This window comes from Theropithecus gelada, chromosome 1 (genome assembly GCF_003255815.1).
Source record: "Theropithecus gelada isolate Dixy chromosome 1, Tgel_1.0, whole genome shotgun sequence".
Taxonomy (NCBI): Eukaryota; Metazoa; Chordata; class Mammalia; order Primates; family Cercopithecidae; genus Theropithecus; species Theropithecus gelada.
This window is the reverse complement of record NC_037668.1, coordinates 188,802,327-188,821,440: the sequence shown is the minus strand read 5'-3', so window position 1 is coordinate 188,821,440 and position 19,114 is coordinate 188,802,327. Positions and strand designations below refer to the sequence as shown.

General features: G+C 43.1%; 1 protein-coding gene across 2 annotated transcripts in view; it reads left to right on the top strand.

Annotated features, from left to right (window-relative positions):
* BRINP2 (BMP/retinoic acid inducible neural specific 2) overlaps nucleotides 1-19,114 on the top strand; it is a 109,583-nt gene that overhangs the window by 50,159 nt on the left and 40,310 nt on the right. For both annotated transcript variants that reach the window (XM_025366869.1, XM_025366879.1), the window contains one exon: nucleotides 6,878-7,222. In XM_025366869.1, the coding sequence (XP_025222654.1) occupies nucleotides 6,954-7,222 (269 nt within the window). In that variant the 5' untranslated portion in view covers nucleotides 6,878-6,953. The remainder of the gene's footprint in view (nucleotides 1-6,877; nucleotides 7,223-19,114) is intronic.

Below are 19,114 nucleotides of genomic sequence, written 5' to 3'. Positions count from 1 at the left end.
AGGTCTAATGTCACTAAAGCTGTACATGTTTGTGAGTGCTGTGTGTGTGTGTGTGTGTGTGTGTGTGTGTCTGTGTCATCTTTTAAGCTCCCTGCAGGATCCTCAAGTCCTATGTTTTGTTCCTGCCCTATGAAGGCAAAGGTCGGGTCCGTCTTGTTCATGAGATTTACTCCCATCCCTTGGGACAGTCCTTGTGCATAGACATTACTTAATAACTGATTGACTGTTTGATGAACAGAGGTGAGTGAGGTTAAGGAGAGCTGAGTTATAGGCCTCAGAGTCAGAATATCTGAGTTTTACTTCTGTTTTATTGTGGAGTGATCTCCAGAGGGTGTCTTTGGCTCTCTCGGCCTCCTTTCTTAAAGGTCTTAAATTAATGTAAGAATATTTAGTAAAGAGTAATTACGATTAGCTCTTACATTTGCATAAATAATTATTAATATTATTAACCTGAGTCTATACAGTGAGGATATGTATACCCTCACCGGTTTTAAGTCATTCCTGACCAGCAGTGGGGAAATACATCACCTATAGCTTGCCAGTTCCATGCCAGTCCTGAGGATGACACTGAAGGTCGAATCATGGAGCCTGGGGAGGGCAGTGACAAAATGTGTCCCCCCTACTCAGGTTCAAATGGGAGAATTATGGGAGCTGATGAGGCTCTACAAAATGAAACCAGGAGCACATTGTCAAGGCGAAAGCACCACGATTAGTCTCTGTTGAAGTTGACAGTTTATTGCAACAAGACGGAAGAATAAAAGTCATAGATCTGAGATAATAGCACCCCCACATCCACCCTTGCTCTTAAGAATGTCCTGTCATCTCTCCTATCTACCCTCCCTTTCTTGTAAAAACAGGAGGTTTTGCATCAAGATATTGTGGATGACAAGAACAAATAACACTTTCTGTGATTTTTTTTAACCACTGACACCCTCAGATTTATTCAAGAAAACATCTCCTCAACAGAGTTGGCCAATTAACCACTTAAATGGCTTGAAAACTTATTTAATGTCACTGCCTAATCACTTTATGAAATGTCACTGCTCCAGTAGGCAAAAATTCCTGCTTTATATCCTGCTTCTTTTTTCTTGTTTTGTTTTTTTTTGAGACAGTCTCGCACTGTCACCCAGGCTGGAGTGCAGTGGTGCAATCTTGGCTCACTGTAAGCTCTGCCTCCCGGGTTCACACCATTCTCCTGCCTCAGCCTCCCGTGTAGCTGGGACTACAGGCACCCGCCACCATGCCCGGCTAATTTTTTGTATTTTTAGTAGAGACGGGGTTTCACTGTGTTAGCTAGGATGGTCTCGATCTCCTGACCTCGTGATCCGCCCGCCTTGGCCTCCCAAAGTGCTGGGATTACAGGCGTGAGCCACCGCACCTGGCTACCCTGCTTCTTTTATGTCTCGGTCCCTTTCTGAAACACAGAGCTTCCTTCCGAAGAACTCTAAAATCATAATGCCTCTCCCCTTTCATATGTGCCCCTTATATTTACATCGAATTATGGAATTTCAGCAGCAGGTGGTGTCATCTGACCTCATAAATCATTTTACTGATGATACAGTGAAGCTCCTAGAGGGAAGTGACTTGCCTGAGGGAGCCAACTTGTAAGTGGCAAAGGCTCCTTTTTTTTTTTTTTTTTTTTTTTTTTTTTTTTAATAGCTGTAAGTCATGTAACTGATGCTGTGAGGTGTAAATACTATGGGATCTAGGATAGGTCGACCTCAATCTACCACTGAAATCTGTGACCTTGTGCAATTTACTTATCCATTTCTAGCCTCAGCATTCTCATCTGTTAAAAAGATTGATTTTATTGTTTGTGCTTCATAAGCAGTAACTACCTTACAAATATGAAATGATTTATATTGGTATTTATTAATGATAATTATCATTAATAGTCTTGTTACCTACAATATTACTCTCACACCTATTTTACCTTTTCTCCAGGCCTGTAACCATAGCTTAGCCAAATCCTTAACTCCCCAAGATATAACCCCTCCTTGGCAATAATTTTCAATGAAGAAATCTCTATCTCACTTGCCAAGATATGGTACACCAGCAGCTAATGCCTCAAATCCTGAGTGCTTTATCTTTTGACACACCTAGCATAAATAGATATTAAAAACAACGGGAGGATGCAAAAAAATTCCCAAGAAGTCTTCAGCTGGGTAATAATCTGAGAGTGATAGAGACAGGATTCCTATAAGCTCTACCATTTGCAGACTGCACTGCCTACGTCTCATGTGACTTCATCTATACATGATTTTTTTCATTGACAAAGCTGTGACCCATTTAATCCATGGCGTAAAGAACAGATTTGAGCTGATGCAGTCAGCAAAGGAAAACCCATGACTTGGTTTACCTGTGCCTTTGGTGCAGAGCTAATTTATTATTTCTTTAGATGTAAAACTGTCTTAAGTGCGGTCTAACAAGTAAAACGATTTGGCTTTCACAAGTAAATTGATAATTCTTTTCGTAAAGGAACTCGCTTAGCCATGACTTCAATATCCTAGCATATAACACGGAGGCTTACTTATGCGGTCAGCTTCAGGACAAGAAGGAAAAACTGAAGCACAGTGGGGAAGGTACTAACTATTTTACTTTTCTGCTTATTCCTAGTTCCACCAGAAGTTGTGAGGATTTAGACAGTTAAAATTTGCTTGACAGGTTGCTGCAGCAAAATTTCTAGTGATATTATTTGCGGAGCATAAACAGGAAATGGCCAAAAGCTGTTCCCCTTAAAAAGCCTGATGGTAACACAACTGTCAATGCAGCAACTATTTTGTCCTTTTTTAAAAGGTGAAGGAACATGTTCTAGGGATTTGTTTTAAAGAAAGTTTGAAACCTGTTTAAAACTTCTCTTTCTTAAAGAGATTTTTTAGTTAAAATGTCTTCAGATCCTGAGAAAAATCAGTGAAGCGGAAACCATATGATTCCAAGGCCAGGTTTTTGAGAGGAGCAGTCAGCTCTGAATTCAGGCGTTCTTGCTGTGCTCAGCAGACTTGGCCCGGCAATCAGAACTGTTTGATTCTAAAGCTGATACTCCTATAACCAGGCAGGTTCTAGCACATTGTGAGTTCTGAAAAAGCATAATTACAAACAAAGAATGACAAGAAGCACCCGTTGACTTAATATAGCTTTCTTCTTTCAAAGAGCATACAGCTTTTTCACATGTGTGCTCTCACCTGTCCTTAGAAAACCCTCACCTGCTAGGTGAGGTGGTGACTATAACCACATATTGCAACACAGGAGATCAGTGCACCACGGGGTGAAGTAGCTGGGCCAAGGACACATGTTTTCAGTAGCTCACAATGACCGCACGATGAAATGCATGGAATTGATTCATCCAATATTTTTGAAAACCACTTATGGTCTCTGACCTGAAGGGGTCCATAAACTAGGCAGGCAGGGTGTGATGTGACTCATCTGAGTTAGGGGAGATGATCAGTCTCATTCTGCTCAAGAAATTGCCACACTGGCTTCTTCTCATGCAGAGAATAACAGTTGGTCTGCAGGGAGCATTAAAGAACCCCCACTAGGCCAGGCCTTATGCAGAATGGGAGAGGCTACAGTTATCTTTTATGTGTCTGCATTATTTTTCTATTGCTGTGCAACAAATTACCACAAACTTAATGACATAAAACAGTACAAAAGCATTATCTCACGGTCTCTGTGGGTCAGAAGCATGGGTACAGGTTAACTGGGTCCTCTGCTCAGGGTGTCACCAGACTCAAATCCAGGTGCTAGACAGGGAAGCAGTCCTTATCCAAGGCTCTGGGTCCTCTTTCAAGCTCACATGGTTACTGGCAGAATTTGTTTTCGTAAGGTCATATGACTGAGGTTCCCATTTTCTTGCTAGCTGTTGGCTAGCAATTGCTCTTAGATTCCAGAGCCTGTCTATAATTCACAGCCGTGTGGCCTCCATAAGCAGTTCACCTTATGGCTGTTTGCTACTCCCCAGGTCAGCAGAAGCTTATCTCTTTGACACTTCACTTTCTTCTAAAGGCTCACTTGAGTAGGTCAGTTCTACCCAGGGTGTTGCTCTAGGTTATTCAGAAACCTTTGTCCTCACTGCCACCACCATGATCTAAAATATTATCTGCCATCTGGACTTTCAATGCACTCTGCATTCATCAGATCATAACTCAAAGTCAACTGATTAGCAACCAGATCACGGGAGTGACATCCCATCATACTCACAGGTCCTGCCCATATTCAAGGGGAGGGGGTCATATAGGGTATGCACAGAAGGGTGTGGGAATCTTGGTCATTTGGGAATTCTGCATTCCAGTGTCTTCCCACCCACGTCCTTGCATTTCCACCTTGATGTGTTGGATGTCTTGGCGTCCAGAATCAGGTAGCTGCGGTCTTCAAAATGAACCTTTCCCCATCCCCTTTGTCAATATGCCTTTAAACAAAATAGAACAATATTTTATAGAAGGAATTAATTGGTAATGTTAGAGTTTCAGGTAATGTAATGAGCACTTGCTTTTGTATTGTCAATGCTTAGCAGAGTGTCTGGCACTTAGGAGCCCTCAATTTATGTTTCTTCAATAAAGGAATATGTGAATGATTATATGAGAAATATTTTGGGCATCCTCATCAGATTGCATCCATGTAAAAAATGCCTACACCCTCTATTTACAAAGCTGATTTCACTTTTTAGTTTCAAATGAGTTTTTTTTTTTTCCTGGTAATGCATGCTTATTATAAAACACTTGGGGATTTTCCTTCTTTCTATGATTTTATTTTTTATATTTAACTTTTTATTCCAACTGGAACTAATTTTCCAATATTAGGTATAAAATATTCCATCCTCCATGCAATTAGTCTCTGATGCTTTTTTTCATATACTTAAGTTCTAATACATAAAAAGGTTTATTTCTAGCTATCTATTCTATTGCATTGATCTGCTGTCCAATTTGTGTGCCAGTATCACCTGTTTTAATTATTGGAATTTTATCATGTTTGAAGATCTGGTAGGGCAGGAGCTGCCTCATTATTCTTCTTTCTTCTTTCAGCCCCCACCTCTAGTTTATTAAGTGAGGGTCTGTCTTACCGCCTGCTCTAGCTCCTTAGGCTGTGCCACATTCTTTATCAAGGTCTGGACATGCAGCCAGATCTAGGCTCATATTCTACTTCTGCAGTCTCAGGCTCAACTATTCTGGGTCCCAATAAAATATAAACATACTAATCATGGCTATTTAACAAACTTTCTGTGAGAGCTGTGGTAAGTTCTAAGAGCTGCCTAGCACCTGAGAGGTGGTCAATACCCACCAGCTGGAGTGAAGGAATGACGCTGAACATCCAGCCGCTCATGCTGTGTCCTCCATCCTTCTAAGCAGGGGTTGCAACTCTTCTGAAAGCATCCTGTATGACTGGTGAGGCACGGATCTCTCAGACTCAGGCCAAACTTTAGGCTGGGAGAGTTCCAGAATTAATGTTTGTTTCCAGCCTCTGTGCAGCCCCTTTGGGATTCACACTGATCTGATGGAAGTCAGGTGGTTTTGTGAACTGGAGCCAACCTAGAGTGCCCTGGGGGACTCTGGCAGGGGGCATAAATCAAGTGCTGAAGTCCACATTGTCTGCCCTTACCAGAGTCTGGAACTGCCAGGGAATTAACGCCCCTTGCCTCATCCCCAGGGAGCCTGTCTCTTCGCTTTGGTAGTCAGAGAATGTTCTCAAGCCATGAACTACAGGTGCTGGGGTTGGAGGTCATTCTGGCACACACTGAAGTGGTGCTGACAAGGAGAGATGGGCAGATTCTGACAGTATGTGCTAGGAATTAAAGACTGAGGAAATGATCACAATTCCAAGAAGCCCCACAGTACTGAATGGTCCTGTGCATCTGCCCAGAGGTTTAAAAAGGTGACTCACTGTTCTCAGACCAAAGAGTAGGCACTGGAAATCAGAGACCTGTGATGAGTCACAAGGCAGCCAGGAATTTCGAAGGCCAAAATCTTACTACTTTCTTAGCATCTTACCCCTAACTCAGAGAGGGCAGGGCAGGCAGTCATTCATCCCTTCAAGAACGGTCTGTGAAGGTCTGCTCCCAGGAGCTGGTATAGAAAGATACAGCAGTTATTGCTCAGTCCTGCCCCTCGTGGTGCTCCTAAGCTGCATAGTGAGATGAGAGGATGATGGATATCCTTGAGTGCATGATCCACGCTGATGATGCTATATGTAGTATCTGCGTTCCCCATTCCAACTCCATCCCACGTGACCTTCAATAAGAGTGGAGATCAGATGTTCAAGGCTGGAAGAGGTCTTAGAAATTAGCTCTTCAAGCCTGTCTATACATTAAACCCAGAGAAGGAAGCGATTGCCCACATTCACTCAGCTTCACAGCAGCAATGGAAGGAACTTCAGTACTTTTCTACCTCACAATTCTCCACCAGAAAAATAGGGTTGCTTCTCACCTTACATCAAATTTCAAGAGGCAGCCCACAGTCTGAGGCAATTGCAGAAACAGATTGAGCATTTTTGGAAGAGGAAGACAGAAATGGATGGTGTTGAGTGGGCCAAGGCAGGACGCATGGACACAACATAACATAAGGGTTAAGAGTCAGATCCCCTGAGTTCAAACTCTGGTTTTACCACTTAATAGCTGTGTGAACTTAATTAAGCATCTTTCTTAAGTTTCTCTCTAAGCCTCATTTTCTCATCTGTGAAATGATGGCAATACTGTTTCTTCACAGGTTGGTTTTAAGGATTACATGAAATGATGTACCTCAAGCACTTAGCTAAATGCCTAGAACCAAGTTATGTTACTAGGATAAAGGATTTCCAGAATAGGCCCAACCCAATTATGAGTGATGCTCACAGGCCCATGGGGTAAGACCAGGGTGCCCAAATGACATCGCCTTTTGTACTTTTCTAGCTCTGAGCCCTGGAGGAGCAGCACGGAGTGGGAGAGAGTGGCGAGAGAATGAAGAAACCAACCGCCTGGGAGAAGCATGAGGTGGCAGTGTGGCACTCGGTTTAGAGGGCTTCGGCCGGCAGTGGCCCCATGGACAGCCCTGCTGGCACTGGGCCTGCCTGGCTGGGTGTTGGCCGTCTCAGCCACGGCGGCTGCTGTGGTCCCCGAGCAGCATGCCTCCGTAGCTGGCCAGCATCCCCTGGACTGGCTGCTCACAGACCGGGGCCCCTTCCACCGCGCTCAGGAGTATGCTGACTTCATGGAGCGGTACCGCCAGGGTTTCACCACCAGGTACAGGATCTATAGGTAAGTGGGGCCTCCACTGAGACAGGGGCTTCCCTAAGAACCCAACCTGCACAGCCCCTGCTGGTGTGCCAGCCCAAACCCCTAAGCGGGCTGGTATGGCCTCAAACTGAACTAGAGGTGAAGGTTGGAGGAACACCAGGCAGGGAAAACAAGCCTACCATGTTAGTTTTTAAAAAAAGAAAGAAGAAAACACATACAAGCTGGAAAACCTGCTGATGCCTCCTGGGGAACTTAGCACAAGGGTTTCTATTTATAGGTTGTGCTGCTTATAAATTGAGGACAAATCAGGCAGCATGGAGTCAGCGTGTGGCCCAGGCTGCCGTAGGAGGTCACAGTCAAATGCTGGGGCCTGGTTTTAACTAATGGGTTAGATAATTTCATGAGTTGTAATTACTTAGACATACAAACAAAGGAAGGGCAGCTCCAGGTCCTGCCTTGGAGGTCTGGGGAGCCATGCAGGGTCAGGAACAAACCTGCCCTTACACTTTGTCAACACCCCAGGCTCTGCAGGCCTTGTGGGGAAAAGGGGTTAGGCCCTTTAGGCCCATCCCCAGAAGCATCAGAGCTGAAAGTCAGACTCCTGAGACCTGCCTAATTCATCATCAGGTGGAATAAGCCAGGCACATATTCCTGGCTGCTGGACCAGCACTTCCAAAATAGAGTGCTCCTCCACGTGCTCACCTCCAGGGCTCCCACAGTGCACCAGTGAACTCAAACTTCCCTTCGATTCCTCTGTCCACCTGCCCCCTTGTCATCTCTCCCCTTGCCTGCATCTTTAGATAAACCTGGGAGCTTTGGTGATTTTTTTCTTTGTTCAAAGGCATTTATTTTCTAATTCAAATTAGTTAATTAGTTTTTAATGGAAAAAGAAAAATAAACACGAAAAAGCACAAAGAGAAACAAAAACACAAAACCATCCATTCTTTTGGCAACTAAAGGTTACTGTTGTTAACATTTTGGCATATGCATTTCTAGTCATATGAACACACTAATGTTTTTGGACCTCTTGCTAGATTTAGCATCTTGCACGCCTTATGTAAAGTAGCTCCAACCCTGTGTTGGAAGAACAGTTATTCTCCCCATTTTACAGATGGGGAAATTGAGGCCCAAAGAAGTTAAGCAACTTGCTGAAGGGCACAAAGCTAGTGAATAGTGGTGCCAGGATTAGCTCGCAAGCAGGCAGATTGCAGAGTCTGGGTTCTGAAAATATATTTAGAGACATTTTCTTTTTTCTGGGAGTTCTTTTTTAATATCTGCAGTAACAACACAACCACTTTAGATTTGTAAGGGGTCTCAGAAGTATGGTTTTAAGAGTATTCAGTACAGTATAAGAAGATTCCCAAATGGTAAAACAGTGGCTGTTTATAGAGGCCATTCACCTGCTTCAAAATTCCCACACTTGGGTGCAGACAAAGGAGCAAGGTTGGAGATATTTGAGGGGCTGGTACTTTGTGGACCCAGAGATTCCTAGAAACAAAATCCTACTCTTAGGAACTGCCTGCCCAGCTCTCCTTTCAGGCCATTTTTCTCCCACTGGGCTTAGTGCAGTCTGGTCCTGGAAGAGACTGCAGTTCACACTCCCTGGTTTGGTGATTCTGGCCCTTGCCATCTTCCAAGGGCCACAGCAGAAATTCACACAGCGTCACCAAAGCAGAGAGCACCAACTCAGGCTGGGAGGGACTGAGTTTATACCTGCTCGGGTAAAAGCAGCTGAATAGAAGAGGAACAGAGTAGAGGGTTAACTCAGCTGTCAGTAAACACCTAAGAATCTCAAAGAGATGGCAAATTCAGGGTGACCTTCTCTTTATTAAAGAAATTTTTTCAATCTTTCAAAAAAAAAAATCAGAAAATCCACTCTAGAATGTGCTTAAGCAGAGAATCCCTCCAGTCCAGTAAAATAAGATTTAATTTACCTTAGACTTTTTAGTTTATCCCAAATCTCACAGAAGCATTGTTATCACCAAAAATAATTTTTTAAAAGTTTACTGGAATTGAAGTCAGGCTGGGAGTCCTAAAACTGCTCTCCACTTCAAGGAGCTATAGAAACTAGAGGGAACAAACTCTCAGCTTCCTTCTCCCCTCAGGAGAGTTTTCTTCCAGACAGCCTGGTAGCCACCTAGCGCCTGGGCGGCAGCTCTGAGTGGGCCCGCGGGGAGTGTCTGTAATCATCTCTGCACCATCAACTGTTCTATCAGTTGGTAATGGTTTTCTGATCATTTAATGTGACAAGCTCTTACACTGTGCCATTCTGTTTCTCTGGGCTCAGTTATTGCACATGAACCTGTACTTGGGGAAACAGTAACCAGTCATTCTGACAGGAGTGTAGTATTCTGATTTGTGGCCCTTTGGTGGGGCAGAGAGAGGACAGTCACACACCGCTGCTTCAGGAGCATTCCTCGAGTTTTGCCTTTAGTGATGAAGCAAAATGGCGGCTCATGGGCCCTTATAGGGCTCTACATTATCCCAATGGGAATTCATTTTTATCCCTTCCCACTTTGTATCTAGTGGCATTTCCTCTGGCAAATTTAGGACCTTGTTGGCATTGACTAAAGCAGGTCAAAGAAAACTGGTAAAACATACATGGAGAATCATCCTCAAATTTCTCTCCCATTATCCAGAAGAGTTGAAGGATTTAAAAAAAAAACAAAGAATATCAGAAATGCTTTGAAGGAGAAATATTGGGTCTCAAACAGAATTAATGTTTTGTTTCCCCCTTTAAGAAAGCTTTTGGGACATAGAAATCAGATAGTATCCACATGTGTCTTCCATTTAAGGAGATGCACTGTGGTAGAGAAGAATAAAACTATTATTCAAGGGGGTCAGAATATTTGGCGCAGAATCACTTGAAGGTTTCTTGCATAATAGGAAAGAGACCCTCTGTTGTCTTCTACCTGTTGAACAGATCAAAACCATTGCACAGCAAGGTTCTAATATTTAACTACAAATTCCATCTATTCTTATGAGGATGTTGGAGTATGCTCTCACTTTTAGATGACTAGTCACTCTAGAATAGGTGCAGCCTCTGTAATCATGGACCTCCAGAGATTGTCACTCTCCTCATTACAAATTTGTATCCATACAGACATAGGTGCTTAAGAGTGAAGGTCCTAGAGCCAGGTGACCTGGGTTCTAATCCTGGAGCTGCAACTTTCTATCTGTATAATGTCAGGCAAATTACATAATTTTCTTGTCCCTCAATTTTCATATTTGTAAAGTGGGGACAGTAATAGTGCCTACCTAATGGATTAATGTGAAAATTAAAGGAGGTAGTTGATGTAGGCACTTAGGATAGTGCTTAATAAACACTGCCGATTATTATTAGGTTGTTCTCTTAAAATTAGCCTATGCAGGAAGGATAATGAGATGAGAATCATAGGTGCTTTTTTGCTTTAATGTCTGCTGAGGGCCTAGCATTCAACAGCATATATTAGAGGGGGGAACACTGTTCTCTTGCTTTCTTTTTTAAAGCATGTTAACCTTTACCCTTCAATCCAGCTCTTTGCTGGGAGGGGAACTCCATTGAAGAATGATTGGATCTTCTCTGGGGCACAATCTTACTGGCCTTGTGGGCTACCAGAGGAAGCAAGATGGTTTCCAGCATATGTTAAAGTTGCCATAGGCCAAGCCCTTGTGTCTAAAGTTAAGGATGGCTCACTGAGGAGGCCTTTCTTAGGCATGTCCTCCAGTGGCTAGTGACTGCTGGCTCCTTTGTCCCAGGGATGAAAATCATAGTCTCAGGATATACTATGAAGAGAACAGAGACAATATGTACTCTGGTTAAGCCCTCCTAGATAACAGGATGGGCTTGGGCATCTCACCCAATTTTTGACAATCTTGTAAATTAAACATTAACCAACCTCTCAGCATATCTTTGAGCCTTGTCAAAACAAGATCTGATCTATTAGCCTATTTCTCAGATCCGTCTCTTAATAGGCTCATGGTAAGAGCTAGAAGAACAGAGGTCCTGTCTCCAGTTCCATGTGTGACTTCTGGGCTCCCCATACCTTGCTCCATTCCATAGCCCCCACTGCAATAAACACTTAGAGACCAACCTTTCACAGCAGCCTTACGATGGGCTACCAGGGTCTAAGGCATGTGAAATGCACTTGTTCAAGGTCAGAGAGGTAGCCAGTCACAGCCAGAAATAGCACTCAGGGCTCCTGACTTGAAGTCTCCTGCTCATTACTCTAGACCATGCCACCTCCCTTTGACTGGTAAGTGCATCTTCATCATAACACGTACCTAATCAGGCACCTAAATTGAGCTGATGCAAATGTAAATATGGTTTCTCGAAACACTCTAGTGGTAATGTTCCATTCTCTCTTTGCTACAAATCAAAGTAATGAGCAGTCTGGTTTTTTTTTATTTCTTTTTTGTATTAAGGTTTTAATAGAGAGATAATCATGGGATTGGAAGAAATCCAAGCCACTATGATGAAACACTTAAAACTCGGAGAGAATACATTAACATTAACAGAGAAAGTTGGAAATCATAGAGAATGATGAGTGGTTGGGAGGAAAGCAATGCTGGATGCAATTCCAAAATATTGACCTAAGTCCTTATTACATCTATGTCTAGCTACCTCTTTTTGGAAAGGGTTGGTCTGGGGATACATTAGAAGCCAAATGTTAGAAGTCAAAACAAAATAGAATTAAATAAATATCTTTATTGACTAAAAGGGACATCATAGTCTTATCACATTGTGGGATATGTATGCAGATTTGTAGAACAAAACTGAACACTAAGAAGCTGTAGGGCTACCAGGGATATAATCGGGTGAATGAGGCAGTAAACAAGGCACCAGAGCAACAACCCTAAGAAAGAATATCTGGAATTCATCAGGATGAAAAATAAGACTTGGCAATGGCTTAGACGTGAAGGAAGTGCTCACTTAATTTTTGGCAACCTTGTAAATTTTGCTGACCAACCTCCCAGCATGCTCAAAGTGCAGTCTTTGGACCAGCAGCATTAGCGTCGCCTGAAAGCTTGTTAAAAATCCAGAACGTCAGGCTTCTCTCCAGACCTAAGGAATTAAAATCTGCATTTTAACAGGATCCCCAGATGAACAAGATGGCATCAGAGCTTGAGGAGTACTGCACTTGTCTACACTAAGTATTTGGAGATGGAGAGGGGAGCAAAAATGAAGAGGGTGGAGAAGCACAGAACGTGTACTGGAAAGACAGCACCCCCCATGATGCATTTGCAGCAGTGAGACTATTTACAGGAGGCACTGCAAATAAAATAAAATAGGAGTCCAGAGACGGTAAATCTAGGAGTTATTAGTGCCAAGACATATGAACTCATAAGAGTAGGTACAGCAGCTGGGAGAAAAGTTGAACAGCAGAAAAGGCTGGAGGGCCTAGAAGCAGCCTGTGGGTGCCTCCCGGGAGATGGGGAGCTGAGGAGGCAGACAGCAGCTGTGGAAGCAATCACAGGAGGAGCTCCAGAGCTGATTTATCATCCGGACCACGTCTCTCTGACTAACAAATACTGATTTGGATAAACAGCGAACCCTGGGAGAGGCACCATCTCCAATTAAGAGATCACAGTCCACATAAATAAACGGCAACCAAAGACAACTTCAGTCTGCCTAGGTAAATCCCAGTGATTTCCAAGGTGTGCATTACAGTCACTGAGGTAGAGAAAGGCTACATTATCGCACGGCTGCAGGCCTCCAGAAGGGAAGCTGTAGTTCTCAGGTGGATGGGAAAAAGGAAGGAGGTTAGCTCTTCTGCATAAACCACCCGGCCCAAAGTAAACTGGCTGATCTCTGATCTTCTCACTGGGTTTGTGTTTTGACCATAAGGGAGTTTCTTGAGATGCAAGGAGATAAAGGAATGTACACAAACTGGTATTGTGATTTAAATTAGAGTGAAATTAGAGGCAATATGGCAACAATGAGCCTGCAGTTCTGGTCACAGGCACTATTTCTCAGTCCACAGGAGTGAGAAGGTAGGAGAGGGACAGAATAAAATGTTTAGAGGTTGCTTAAGCGAAGAGTCCAGTACTGCCTAAACACACAGGCCCTATAACATAAATACCTAACCTAGCACAAGGCATCTTAGGCCTTCCACCCAAGGAATTTTAACCCAGAAGTATCTGGACGACAAGCCCAGCATGTCCTTATCCTTGGGCAGAATTCTGTTTCCACTTCTGGCATAGAAACATACCACATCTGTGCAGCAGACCCATATGGAACCCTCTTATGTGCATACAAAGAACCGAATGAAAAGGCATTCTGCTCTCTTGGAGCAAGGAGAAATATTACATAAACAAACAGCTATAATTCAATAACATAAATAGAGACATAGTCATTCATTCAACACCCATTTCTGAGGGCCAGCTTAGTGCTTATTATTTCACTAGATTCTGATAATAGACTATAAACAAGGTGGACAGAGTTCTTGATCTGATGGCACTTACAGATAAGTAAGCAAGTGCTAGATTGCTCTGCACAGAAAGGTCAAGGAAAGCTGGAATAAAAAGTAACACATAGGCAAAACCAATGGATGACTGGAGACTCCAGGTGGAGGCTTGTGGAATGGTGTTGTAGTCACAGGAGCCGTGTAACCAAAGGCATGGGAGCACTAGGTGTGGTTTAGGAACTTAACCAGTCCCATGTCAAGAAGTGCATGACGATGCCTCTCCTTTCCCTGTTCTTCCCCACTGGTTATTTATGCCATATTTTGTCTCTCTGAAATGCCAAAAGTGTCTCTTAGACACTGATTTCTTCCAGGGTGCAAACAAACAAACAAACAAACAAAAACAAAAAGAAAACATAAAACAAAAACAGAACAAAAAACTCTCACCTGAAGAGGCATGTCATTTTCTAGTAGTAGGGGTAAGTAAAATGAAGTAAAAATCACTGCATGTATAGAGAAAGTAGGACCAAAAGCAACTCCTTATATTTCTGCTTTGGAAAAATGGAGCGTGAATTCTCACCTGGTGAGAAGATGGTACATAGTGCTGTAAGGTCCTATGAGACTACTGGTTCAAATAAAAATTGGCATCATTTATGCTTGAGCAATTGGATTCAGGGTAAGGTTACCACACCGTACTTTTGCACACTTGGTCCTCTCTCAAGTATTTATGGAGCATCTCCTTCGTGCAATGCATTATTCTAGGCACTATAGCAGAACACGAAAGACAGACAAAACAGGATACTACTGATTTCTGGGAGATTAGCAGTCCAGTTTGAGTGACAGCATACACACCAGAAAACGCATTGGGATGCATCACCTCAAATGCTAGAAAGAAGACATTTAATACATTCTCAGTGATTGATGGACAGGTTTGGTCTATGGATGCTGTGTCAGAATGAATTCTCAGGATGCCAGTCCCAAGCATCCCTAGGACACAATGGCTCTTGCCACACATTTTCCCATGTCTTTGGTGGCTATACCCAGGTTAGCCACCCTGGCTTGAGATCAGATTGCAAAGTTGATCTGTGAAGAGAAAATGTGAAAATAAAAATTTGGAAGAAACGAAGGGAGCATTCAGGATGGCCAAGGTGGGCAGACAAGATCAGTTTTGTTTTCAGATGAGATTTGGTAAGAGATCTTGAGTCAGTCAGGCAGAGGAAAAGAGGATTAAATTTTGCTTCGAGAAATAATTAATTTTATTCATGAATGAATTGCTTCTTAGAGACATGTGTGTGTGTAAAAAGGAGTGAGGTAGACTTCATCCAGAAACTGTCACGACACAGATACAGGCCAACAGGGACGCTGTCTAGTCATACGGTCTTTCTCTTTCTCTCTTTAAAGAGAATAGCTTTTTCTAGGTCAAGGATTCTCAATATTTTTTTCTTTATTCAGCTTCTGCCACATTTCTCTCACCCCAGAGCTTCCCACATATCCCACAAGAAAATCATTTCAGTACAGGGAGCTTAGAACAGTGAGTGGCACAGGGTGGGGTGTTTCTTCATTCAGCCCATGTTTATTCAGGATTTGTGTGTGTTGGCCACCCTACAAGGGCTGGGGACACACCCTGAAGGAGACAGAGCCCAGGCCTCAGAGAGCTCTGCTTTCCAGGAAGATCCATGTATGCAAAGGATTAGAAGTGGGCGAGGCATGTGGTATAATAAAAAGTCTGGGTGAGAGGAGCTTGGCTCCCATGCTAGTTACCATCTTCTCCTCTGGGAGTAGAAACAGCTGAATCTGCTCACAAGGAACTGAAGATAAGTTGGGCTGCAGACAACAGCTTGGACCTGAGTCAGAGCTGGCAATGCCAGTCCTACAATCCTGCCTTTGCCCCAAACTAAAGTCAACTGGGTTGTCCATCAGATTGGTTTGACCAATCCTATGTGAAGCAACTAGAGAACCCAGCACTGGATTGTGGGGATGGGACAAGCCAGAAACCTCAGAGGGACAGCTCTGCCAAGTGAGCTGATCGTGAGGAGGGGGACATGATCAGAAGCGTTTCCCATTGCCGGGCTTGAATGTCCAAGAGACAAGAGCCTTTTGTGAGCTGGGATCTGAATCCATGCACTCTACACAGTATTGAGAAATATGGATGAAAACAGCAGGCTTTCGCCAATCTCCCCAATTCTTCCATGGGAAGAAAAGAGTAAGGTGATAAAGAAAATAGATGGTATGAAAAAATAAAAAATAGTTGGTCAAAATTTCTATTTAACTTAGGGAAAGCAAGCATTCTCCCTGTACTATGAGATATTAATGACATTAATGAACACTAGTAGCTAACATATATTAAATGCTCATCATATGCACAACATTTTACTAAGTACTTTATTAACATTAATTAAAATTATCCTAGTAAGAACCCCGCGAGGGTGTGCTATTTGTACACTGGTATAACAGATGAGGACACTGAGTTTTAGAGGGTGTCACACAACTGATAAGAGGAAAAGCCAGCACTCAACCAATAAGACAGGGAACCTGTTCATTAATGATCATTATTTAATGAAATAAATCACTGAGCCTGGGCTTGCTCTGAGAGAAACAGTGTCTCAGGTTGTGGCTGGGGCTCTTTGCCCTTCTTTCTTTAGGCATCCTGGTAGGTCTTTGAGATGCAGAAGACAGGCCTCAGAAGGCTGGAGGGTGACCCATCTCCCTCAAAGACCCTGTCGTTCTCTCTTTCCACAAGAGTTTTCCATCTGTGCTTAGGCTCCGGGGAACCCTGAGTGGGAGGAAGCCACAGATGGATCTTCCTGAAACAATGCACCCACAGCAACTTCTGTATGTGTTGGTTGTGCACTGCTGGTGTGTTTCTACAAGGGTGCGATGTAAATGGAATTTCTGTAAATCAAATCCTCTACTGGAGGAACACTTAATGCCATTTCCAAGATGCAGTATCTTACTTCATGCCTGGCCATGGCTTATAAACATTCAGTGTTATGTAAATCCCTACTGCCTGACTTTAGAATCAGGTAGGTACTGATTTGTAAACACACATGTCCACTTGGAAATGTCTTATGATGTCAAGGAGTATTTTCATAAATCCAGAAGAAACTTTTGGTATTGCATGCAATCTCTACTGATTGGTCTACTTGGTAAATTTGAATTTTCCTACAGCGATGAGATTGGTGTATGCTCTGTTATAGTCCCACTTGCCTTCACATCCACAGCACTCAGGTGAAGCAGTGAGAGAGACACAGAGGCTGAGGCCCCTGAGTATATTTTAAGATTTGTAGGCATAGTTGTGTGCAGATTAGGGCTGTTATATATTTTGGGGAAGATGCAGGAATCTGGCAGGGGTTCCCAACCATGTCTTCTCCTCTGTACCTGTTTAATGCTCTATGATTCTGCCACCCTGCCAAGCTCTCCTCTGAGCCAAGAAGTGTGCCTCTTCCTCCTCCCCTGCAAAGAGCAAATAAGCTCTGGATGTGACAGTGAATCAGAGTGAGTAAGAAGTCTTACTGGCTGGGCAGGAGGCCTGGTGAGAGAAAAATGAGGTAGCCAGAACTGCTGCTCACCAAGTCCTTTGTTATGAGCCTCAGTGCCCTAGAGAATTCTCATTTTCCTTGTCTCCCAGGAGAGCCTCTGCCTTACTTGGGGACACACTGGTGACGAAGGAGGGACAGGAAGAAAGTCTCTTTGGGGAATGAGTTCTCCTGGATCCACAGAGGCATGTAAACACCTAATGATCCCTTGACATGAGTTACACAGTTGGTTTACTAGTAACACAGGTAAACTTTAGCATCATAAGCCAGCCTCTTGCTTGGCTGGTTCTGTATATGTTCTAAATTGTGAGTCCGATAAAGAGGGCATTACCCTGATTTGATCATTACATGTTGCATACATGGACTGGAATATTACACTGTACCTTATAAATGTACAATTATTATATGTTGATTAAAGAATAATTTTAAAACTTAAAATTCAGCAAACTACCCTTAACTTAAAAAGAACTACACTAAAAAAGAGGAGTAGAGAGGAAAAGAGGCTGTGAGAGTCCCTGAATGTTGGCCTGGTTCATTGAGAAACTCAGGAACAAGTGGAACTCCATAAAAGAAATGTGACTGGAGGCTGAGAATACATTATTTTGTCTTCTGCAACCACTAGGATAGATGTGTGCATGTTGGTGCCTGCATATCACAGTCAGGCTAGAAAATGAAATCTGAGAAGGGTTTATTAGCCTGGGGACAAGAGGCCAAAGCTTCACAGCGTTTGGGCGTGGAAGGAAGCTTGACAACGTGGGATGGCAAATCAGGGCTAAGTGATGCCAGAATCTGTGAGTTAGAAGGAAACTTAACATCACTTATTTCCAAGCCAGTGAAGACAACCACTCTGCAGACACTCAAGAAGGTGGTCAATCAGCACTAGCTTGAACGGTTCCAGCCATGAGGTGTTCACTGAAGCCAATTTTTATTCAGCAGCCTAAAACATTATGAAGATCTTTTGGAAATTGAATCATAGTCTCTCTTCCCATAACCTTCCCTTATTGGTCCTGATTTTGCTTTCTTTTATTTCTCTAGAATAATTCTAACAGTCTGTTCCTCACAATAGGGCTCTAGATATTTGAAAACAGTTACTATTCTCCCCAGTTCCTCGTCAGCACTTTGTAACTTCCTTCCAGAGGTTCTTTCCTCCTCCTTCCCCTCCTCTCTCATTCTCTTTCACAAGCTGTCCTTCTTTGTTTTTCCCCAACTCTCCCTTTTCCATCTTTCTTCATAAAGAAAATACATGAGACTTATTTTGACATAAGGTTTTTCTTCCTAAACCAATTCTGACTCCTAGGGAGCTTGCTTGCTTGCTCACACTTCAAAGTACTCAAGAATTTTGTCATGGATCAATATCAGTTTTTCATTTTAGAGTTTTTCAGGTCAGGCATTTCCCTCTCCCCAGACTTCTTTAACTTCTTGCATTCTGTGCCATTGTTGAAGACTAGCGACAGTGATGCCAGGTCACAGGCACACCGCAGGACACAGGGTGACTCTTCTGGAGTTGAAATCTCAGTGCTTCGAGGAATGTTGGAAATATGCTGGAGTTGTGTCTAGAGAATAGAGGTTTCTCATCCAAGTTCAAAGATTATATCCAGCTGTTATTCAGTTTGCTTTTGTATACCTAGATTTAGTTTGTGTGGTTAAAATCATAGCCAGAGCTGAACTCATGAGGTCCTAATACACCTGTATTGCCTACACTGTTTGCCGTGCTTCTGGTATGAACAGCCACCTGGCTTTCTCAGCTAAGGGGGAGCCTATTCACATGGAAACAAGGCTACGTGATTAAGGGAGAGTCTAAAAACAAGGTTAGGTATTACATTAGCAGCCGCAGGGCCAGGTGGCCAGGGAGAGACAACCTCTTGAGGATCCACAGCTGTTAACCTTAAAGTGTTAATTGAACGCAGACCCTGAGAAAAGCAACTTCCTAGGCATGCAAGTTGAGACAAAATGGTGAAGTATGACCTCCTGGGTACACTCCACTGGAAAAAGGA